General features: G+C 42.4%; 1 protein-coding gene across 9 annotated transcripts in view; it reads left to right on the top strand.

Annotated features, from left to right (window-relative positions):
• adgrb1a (adhesion G protein-coupled receptor B1a) overlaps positions 1–9,369 on the top strand; it is a 196,687-nt gene that overhangs the window by 92,605 nt on the left and 94,713 nt on the right. For 7 of the 9 annotated variants that reach the window (XM_032517663.1, XM_032517669.1, XM_032517665.1 and 4 more), the window contains exons 3-9: positions 1,887–2,045; positions 2,812–2,916; positions 4,575–4,742; positions 5,168–5,332; positions 6,266–6,430; positions 7,511–7,675; positions 8,563–8,664. In XM_032517663.1, coding sequence (XP_032373554.1) covers positions 1,887–2,045; positions 2,812–2,916; positions 4,575–4,742; positions 5,168–5,332; positions 6,266–6,430; positions 7,511–7,675; positions 8,563–8,664 — 1,029 coding nt within the window. The remainder of the gene's footprint in view (positions 1–1,886; positions 2,046–2,811; positions 2,917–4,574; positions 4,743–5,167; positions 5,333–6,265; positions 6,431–7,510; positions 7,676–8,562; positions 8,665–9,369) is intronic. The other 2 variants (XM_032517664.1, XM_032517670.1) reach the window with 2 other exon arrangements.

A 9,369-nucleotide genomic window follows, 5' to 3' on the forward strand; every position in this document is an offset into this window, starting at 1 on the left:
CCATCCTGTCCCTCAGCCCAAATTAAAGTGACTTGCGAGTAATTATGAACGTGTGTCTGGATGTTCGCCAACTTCATGTTCTATTCATGCAGATTAATACATATTTGCGGTTGCCTGTGGGGGCTGAAAGGCATCTGTCTTTACCATTAAACATTCATGAGTGTGCAAGACAAAGAGAGAGAGAGAGAGCCTTTTAGAGTAGCTTTTTACCCGCTCCTCTTCCTATCTGCACGCATCATAATGGAGCGCATTAAATCAGAATGGCCAAACAGGGAATTTCCCAGTGACAATGGCATTTATCACACCTCTGTTTTAAAGGGAGCACCTCCCCTCTGATTACCTTTCAGTGGTACATACCATCAGTATGTGTTGCTTAATGAAGGAATTGTGTTCCAGGTTAATCAAGTCTGCTTAATGTGTCGGCATTAGCTTGTTTTCTTCTGCCATTTATACACTTTTATACATGCACATAAACTTAGCACAAATAGTTAGGAAATTTGTATTTGGTAGATTATTTTTCTGTGGTAACAGTGCTATTTGGCAATACGTCTTATACCGTTGGAAAGCCTGTTTAGTACCCATTTGTAAGGAACATGCATTTGTGGGATGAGCAACAGTGCTGAGTGTGTGTGTTGCACCCATAAAACAATTGCCAAATCTTCTCTGCCAATGCCAAACAACCTTACTTTGCTGTCTCTATTGACTCTCGGTTGGGGCTTCTGGTACCCCCAGGGGCTGCCAATCAGGTGCCTGATGGCAAATCACACATACTCAGCTCTGCTGCTCATCCCACAAATACATGTTCCTTACAAATGGGGGAACCTAACGAACTTTCCAACGGTTTAAGACTTATTGCCAAAAAGTAATGTTACCACAGAGAAATAATCTACCAAACACAGATTCCCATACTCTTTGTGTTAAGTTCATATCTTCAAGTTCAGCTGCCAGCAATATACACAAAATAAATGATTTTAGTCATGTATTTGAATAAACCAAAAAATAAAATAAAATGATTTGTATTTGAACCCCAGCTTGGAAAAATAGAAATAATAAGTCTAAACTGAGTAAAAATAAACCCTATTTAACTTTTAATGGTTTGAGTGGAAGTCAATAGTGAGGTGAGTGGGAGGTTAGTGAAACAAGACACGTGCAACAATTGCACTGGACCATATTTGATGATTTAAAAAAAAAGATACTTCTATGAATGTACCGTCTATTAGGGGTGTCACAATTTTAAATAAAACCAATGATCAAAATGAGCTTTTGATTTACACTATCAAAATCCAAAGCAGGATCTGTGGTTCCCTGAGTATTTGTTCGTCTTCATGGTGCATTCATGCGCACCTCATTAAACTAGTACTGCATGCAATTGCATTGTCAATTTTGAGAAACTCAAGCAGGTGTTGTAAAGTAGCCTTCATGACATCTAGTCACTCTCATTCACACTGCTGACAAAATGGTTAAAAATCTAAAATTGAATCTACTTGTGACCTTAAATTAAAATTGTGAATTTCTCAAATTGTGACACCACGGTTATCTTTATCTGTTGAGAGAGCATCATCACTGCGTAATTTACTAATGTATTAAAATTAGTTAATACACCTTGTATACGTACAATGTTACATAAATATACATAACTGTGTTAACGTGTGACCCAAGTGTTCCCAGGGGCTAGAAGCATGATTTCAGGAATAAGAAAGACAAATATATATTTGTTTTCACAAACACGCTGGTCTTTCACCAGACTTTGATGAAATTGTAAACCTCTTTGGTCTCCTGACCTGTTGAGACGCTCAGTAAAGGCGTTCCACTCTCTGATCAAGGGTTGAAAATAAAATATAACGCAGTGTTATATAAAGGACCACTGTTTGTGTGTGTGTTTCCAGGTGGCTGGAGTGTGTGGGGTCAGTGGGCACAGTGCAGCAGCGAGTGCGGAGGCGGGGTTCAAACCCGGACTCGGACCTGCAGGTCACCTGCGGAGGAGTCGTACCTGTGTGAGGGTGTGGTGGAGGAGGGCCGGCCGTGTAACTCCCAGACCTGCACCGGTGAGCTCCTCGCTGTCTGTGTGCGCTTGTATTCCTGTTTCTACATCCGTGTCTGTCAGTGAGTGACCTTTTACGCTTTGTGGCTAATTAGGAACGTCAGGTGTGTGCAAATGTGTTTAAAACTACTTTTTATATTTTGTTTTCCATCTATTTAGTTCATGTTTTTCATTCGCTTGCGTATGCATCCTCTATAAGTCAGTGTTTGACTTAAGGAGTGCATGTTGGAAAGGGGACTTTGATCGATGAGAAAAAATGACGACATGGTCAACCGCTTCTCAAGACCATGCATGCACAGTATGTCAAAATCATTACATTCACAAATGGATAAACTGTCACAGAAAATCACCTTCGGAGCACTATTATGTAGACACTGTGTACTAAAACAAAGTGCTTTCACTGAGCTGTTCTTCTGCTTAAAGCTTTCTTCATTTCTACAGAACTAGCAGTAGGTTTCTGTTTGACAAATAGCTCAGCAGATTTTATGGTTTATGGGTTTTTATTCCAGTTAGTCATGCTATCAGAGACATTTGAAGACTCAGATAAACATTAAACGCAACAGCTGAAATCATACAAAAAAATTACCACTTCACACATTTACACCACATTTACACCAACAGCACAACAAAAGTCCCAAGTTTGGCTGATGCTGTTCTGGGTGACCAATCACGTCACGGTTGTGTCCCAAATATAAGCCGTTAATGAAGGACCTCTGGTTGCTAACCCCCCGCCCCCTCCTCCCCCCCGGCCTTGCCTCACCCCCCTTTAGGCAAAGGTCGCCATCTCTCTCGCAGCCAATCGCTTCGCTCGGTGGACAGCCGCAAGCGTGATGACGTAGACAAGCCCCGCAGCGGACAGCAGAGCCCTCAGACAGGTAAGACAACGGGACGCAGAGGGATCCCATGCATCAGTCACTGTGGCAGCTTGGGTGACCACCACACTTGTACAATATATACACAATGACGACTAAAAAAAAGGGAGTTGCACTCACTTTTAATGTACACATCAATCAAAATCTCCCCAGGTAGTGCCTCGTCCGCAATGGACTAATTCCAACATGGACCCTGACTGAACATAGTGAAATTGTATTTTTATGTAAGGTCATAAGAGTACACTGTGCCCTGTCTGTAAAACACTATATTAAACGGAGTCCTCCCTCTCTGTTAAAGTGATACTCCACCCAAAATCAGGAATAGCAAGCACTCAATCCTCCGTAGTCTAAAGGAATTTTGGACATATGCTGATTCTAAATTGTATACTTTATTTTTCCATGAGTTATATACCGGTTTCATGGCTGTGTGATAATAAATATGTAGTGAAAATGAGTTGTTTAGCCTAGCTTAGCATAATAACAAGAAGCAGGAAGAAACAGCTAGGCTGGCTTTATCCAAATTACACCTACCAACACCTCTAAAAGGCCCATTATGTTTTGGACATTGTTTGCCTTGATTTGATTGGACAGCTGAAGATACAAAAGGGGGAAAGACATGCAGCAAAGGGCTGCGGGTCAGAATCGAACCCGGGCCGCTGCGGTAAGGACTGAGCCTTAGTACATGGGGCGCAAACTCAACCACGGTGCGTCACCGGGGCGTCACATAAAGCAAATTTGATGGATAGAGGACGCATGTATCATGTGGAAGAAGTTTCTTCTATGGATGGTCATCCACAAAAAACATTTAATGTTGTCACTATTGGAATTCATTATAACTAATATGAATATAATGTGCCTACACTCAATGCTCTTTGGAGAGAAGTACAGACCTTTCAAGGCTACAGGTGTGCAGGTTTGATACATAGACAAACATTTTGTGTGAAGTATCACTTTAATTTGCCAATCGATTCCCCACCTCCTGTTTAGTTCTTTTCTCCCTGCTTCCCCAGCTGTGACTGCCCAATTTTCGCTTATTGGTCAACAGACCCATCAAAACGGTAGGCATGGCCATTAAAAAGATGCCGGACATATCCTAAGCCAGTGGCATACACTTCCCCTTGAAGTTAATGCTAAGGATATGACATCAGAGCCCCACTGATAAAGTAGGACAAGCAGCACAGAAGCTGGGGTCCATTTCAGGGGCCACCTCCTATGACAGGTGCAGTGTAGGAAGTTGGACAGAACATTAGATGGGCTGCACCAGCAGCCCCTTTCCAAATGAGATGGTCTACAGAGGATAAAGGCCTTCTGGAAATCTCCTATCAATGTCTTTAAAGGTGGCCAGCGTGCAATGGTTTGGAATACTGAGGCCATCAAGGACCAGCAGTCATGTCTCCAATAATAAGGCCTCTTATCAGCCACATATGGAGGAACCTTTGGAAAGCGACAGCCTGTTCCACCTTTTGGAAATATCAGCCCTTTAAAGGAGGTGGCCACTAAAATGTGGCACAGCTAAAATCTATCCTTTATCACTCCACAACCCTTCCTCTTTTGGCCTCAGAGGCTACATCCTGCATGATAATTAGTTATGGCCCTGTCCTTTCCTTTCCCTCTTTTTTCTCCCTCTATCCTCCTATCCTTTACCCACCCTACCTCCTCAGTAGACTCAGCTTCAGGTGATGAGTGGTCAGCGTGGACTGTGTGTTCTGCCACGTGTGGGGAGGGCTGGCAGAGTCGCACTCGTTTGTGTGTGTCCTCCTCCTACAGCACCCAGTGTAGTGGGCCACTGCGCGAGCAGAGACCTTGCAACAACTCTGCTGTTTGTCCAGGTAAGCCCCCCCCATCCCTTCCACCACTGCCGCCTTCCTGCGCTCGCCCAGCCCTCTCCTGGACCCTGCCTCACCCATACAAGACCCACCTGACTCCCCTCAGGCTCTTAGCAAAGCTGTGGCCCCAGGGATGATTTCTACCCCCACTTTGCTTGCAGTTTAGAATGACTCCCACTACAATAGCAGAGATTCCACGGTGCTCTCAGGCTCTCCTACATGCAGAAGGCAGGGAGACTCCTCAACTTAGAAAGCAATACTATCCCAGGACAATGGATCGGCGTGGATGATTCCAGTAAAGCTAAACGGCAGAGTCATTCATAATAGTTAATAAAGTTTTGTGTCTCAGTCACGTTCTCTTGTGTTGTTTTGGTGTATTAAGATGGAAAGTCCATCTATAAATCATACCATAACTACTCTGATTGCAGTGAACGCCACTTGGGACGAGTGGTCGCCGTGGAGTTTGTGTTCATCGACCTGTGGCCGAGGTTACAGGTCCAGAACGCGAACTTGCTCCCCCCCACAGTTTGGGGGACATCCCTGTGATGGCCCAGAGAAACAGACCAAATTCTGCAATATCGCTGTCTGTCCAGGTAAGGAACACAATCAATTATTTATCTTTTGTAATTTATATATACCAAAACGATGGATAAAAAATAGCCTAATTCACAAAATGGATCCAAGTGGTCCCACGGGTGCACATGACGTATCTACCTGTATCAAAGAAGGTCTGACTCTTTGCATTCCACATGTATAACTGTGGGAACTGTATGCACAGACAGCTAATGCAGAAAACAACTGATCCATGATTGGATCCAACCTATCACACCCATCACTACTTATGCCTTTTCATAGTTGTACAGCCTAGGCTTGTGCCAATTGGCGATCAGATCGTACAATGAAGGAATGAAGGTTTGGTTGGTTTTTCCTACGCCAATATTGAATTTAACCAACCGATCTAAGATATTCAAAAAAAAAAAATAATATCTAGAATCGGCGTCCTACCTTTCTGGTGGAGCGGTAGTCTATATCCACGACGTTTTACTTCCTGGATTGTTACTTTGCTGCCAATAACTCCGCTGGATTTCATTCTTTTCGGCCAGATGTCCGTTACCTTCCTCTTCCTTCGTGTTGGCGTTCTAAACTCCGGTGGATTTATGAAGACTATGGTTTATGCTCCTCAGGTCTCTGCAGGTCTGAGGCTTCTTGCCTTGTCTTTGTCTTCGTACAAAGTAGCTTGTTTTGTCCTAAAAAATACAATATAGTACATGAAGTACATCAGCACATGTATTTCTCCCCGGTATTACAAATACACAAAGAATACACGGTTTGATATGTCTAAGAGGAAATATTCAGCAGTGAAAAATGAGTGAATATGGAAAGTGTCCTCATGAAATGCAACTGTATTCCTAAATTTGGATTAGTATATACACTCTAATCCATAGTGCACCAAATCAGGGAGAGTGACCTTTTCCGTGTACTGTCTTCTCTGTTTGCCTGTTGTTGGTGACCCTGGACATTCTCAGTGGACGGAGTGTGGAACGAGTGGTCCAACTGGAGCTCCTGTTCCACCTCCTGCTCTAATGGGACCATGCAGAGAACCAGGGAGTGTAACGGCCCCTCGTACGGCGGCTCCGAGTGCAGGGGAGAATGGCTGGAGACTGTTGACTGCTTCCTCGGGGACTGCCCAGGTATGTAAGAGACAGGGCCACAGCCAGATCGGACATTTACTGTGCTCCAAAAAAACATATTTACTGGAAGTTACTGTACCATATATAAACTAGCTATTCAACCATACATAAATGAACTTTTAGACTCGATTTAATTGTAACTTACAGCAGGTGCTTTCTGTTTCTATTGTATGGTGTGGCTCTTCAATACAGTGCTACACAATCATTTTTTTTCTATGGTTCATCAAGTGGTGTGGGGATATTAGTATAAGTAGATGCCAGTCTGACACGTGACTTACAAAGCATGAGGACACCAAATTCATATTTTCATCCGCAGCATGTTTAAATTTAACAATTCAAATTTAATAAAAACAATGCATGTATTACGGAGATGTATAACTCCCACATGTGTCATATTTATCTTCCTAACATTTAAACAATTGTGTGCAGTATTGCCAAAGGTTATTACGTACTCACTGTGAATGTGTTTGCCTTGGATACTTATCTTGTACCTTATAATTAATACTCAATACATTTTTGGGAAAGATATTATATATGTCCAAAGCATATAAGCTGACATTATGGTATATACTGTATGCTTTGATTGTATTGATTCAGGCATCGAAACAAAACATTACAATGCCATTGTAAGTATATACAAAGAAATTAAAATGCTACTCTATGGTGCAAACATAAAAACACACACATCAAAGTAATGACATAGAGCATGTGAAGATGGTAAAAAGAGTGAAACTAGAGTGAACAGTAAAACCATGACATAATTTAGTAAAAGTTATATCTTTCTACAAATCACATAATTGACTTTACATTGCTAGTGGTTTTCTTACTAGTGTTCCATTGTGGTTTCAACTAATGAATTTGTGCTCCAGCGCTTCAGACTTTTACCAGTTTTCATTAATTTTATGATGTGAATTATAAATTAAGGGTATTTAGCAAGTTTAAAATCTCAGCTAGGTAAGTTTGCCTACACTGTGTGTGAGTGTGTGTGTGTGTGTGAGTGTGTGTGAGTGCGTGCGTGTGTGTAATTGTGCCTGATGTATTCTTGTCTAACACTGTGTTTCACTGTATGCATTCTGTCAGTGGATGGCAAGTGGCAGCCGTGGTCTTTGTGGTCGGGCTGTTCCAAAACGTGTGGAGGGGGGAGCCAGCAGAGAAACAGGATTTGTTATGGGCCCTTTTTTGGAGGGAAGCCTTGTCCTGCAGAACGAGAAGAGGTCCGGAGCTGTAATGAAAAGAAATGCCCAGGTCAGTGGATGGAACATACTTTGCTTTGTCTTAGCAGTATTCATCAGTGATGGAAACCTGAGATAATTACAAATTGTATGACACCTATAGTAATACATTTTACATGATAGCCTACATGATGATGCATTACATGACACTCATTTACAGAGATGTGGACTTGAGACTTGTTGACTTGGACTGGAGTCAACCTTTTGAACTTGACAGCAACTTGATTGGGCAAAACTTGACTTGACAAAAAATCAAATAATACATTTATATAGCGCTTTATCATAGACAATCAAAGCACTTTGGGGGCGGGGGGACTACTCACTAGCACCCACCAGCCTTACGATGCCAGACACTCACCACACATCAGCTTGGTAGAGAGGGAGGGGAACATATTTGGAAACTGAAGCACCCGGAAAAAACCCACACAGAAAGGCCCGGGACCACCTGGGTTTGTACCCCGTACCTCGCTGTGAGGCCACGGTGCTAACCATTGGGCCACCGTGCTCAAGACTCTACTCTAGGCGTGGTAATTTGCATGACTTGTGTGTACTTCTGTGAATCCTGATTGGATGACTCAAAAAGCTCTCTAGTATGTGATGGTCATGGTTGGATGACTGGCTGTCAGTCAAACTCCTCGCTATGGCAACACGTAACATCAAAGACCACTGATGAGGCCTCATGAGTCAGACCAGACCACCACAATGGCTGCATCTGTGCCACGAGTCATAAAAATGTAAAAAGTGACTTGAACTGGGACTTGACATGTCTTAACTAATGACTCAACTTGTCTTGACATAACCTTTTGATTTGACTTGCCTCCCCAAAAAAAAACTTGAGACTTACTTGGGAGTTGAGCAAAGATGACTCGGCATTTACATTTACTCTCCTTTTGTGAACAGAACCCCATGAAATATGTGCCGAGGACAACTTCTCCAATGTTGTATGGAAGATGACTCCAGCTGGGGATACAGCCGCAGTACGCTGCCCTCCCAACGCCATGGGTGAGCTCACCTTTCCATTTATAAGATTCAACATGTCCACTGGTAGTTTTAGGAGTTGGATTAAAAGTCCCATGACATGGTGCTTTTAGGATGCTTTTAAATACTGTAGGCTGTAGTGGTCCCATAATACTGTATCTGAAGTCTCTTTATATAGACCTTAGTGGTCCCATAATACTGTATCTGAAGTCTCTTTTATAGAGACCTTAGTGGTCCCTAATACTGTATCTGAAGTCTCTTTTATATAGACCTTATGGTCCCCTAATACTGTATCTGAAGTCTCTTTTATATAGACCTTAGTGGTCCCATAATACTGATATCTGAAGACTCTTTTATATAGACCTTAGTGTCCCCTAATACTGTTCTGAAGTCTTTATATAGACCTTAGTGGTCCCCTAATACTGTACTGAAGTCTCTTTTATAAGACCTTAGTGGTCCCCTAATACTGTATCGAAGTCTCTTTTATATAGACCTTAGTGGTCCCCTAATACTGTACTGAAGTCTCTTTTATATAGACCTTAGTGGTCCCCTAATACTGTATAATACTGTATCTGAAGACTCTTTTATGTAGACCTTAGTGGTCCCCTAATACTGTATAGGAAGACTTTTTAGTGGTCCCGTAATACTGTAAATGAAGTAGTGGGCTTGACCAACTGCCACTTTGCTTGTTTGAAAGCCATGATGTGTCTCTCTTATGGGTGGGCCAAA

Source organism: Etheostoma spectabile, chromosome 6, assembly GCF_008692095.1.
Source record: "Etheostoma spectabile isolate EspeVRDwgs_2016 chromosome 6, UIUC_Espe_1.0, whole genome shotgun sequence".
Lineage (NCBI taxonomy): Eukaryota > Metazoa > Chordata > Actinopteri > Perciformes > Percidae > Etheostoma > Etheostoma spectabile.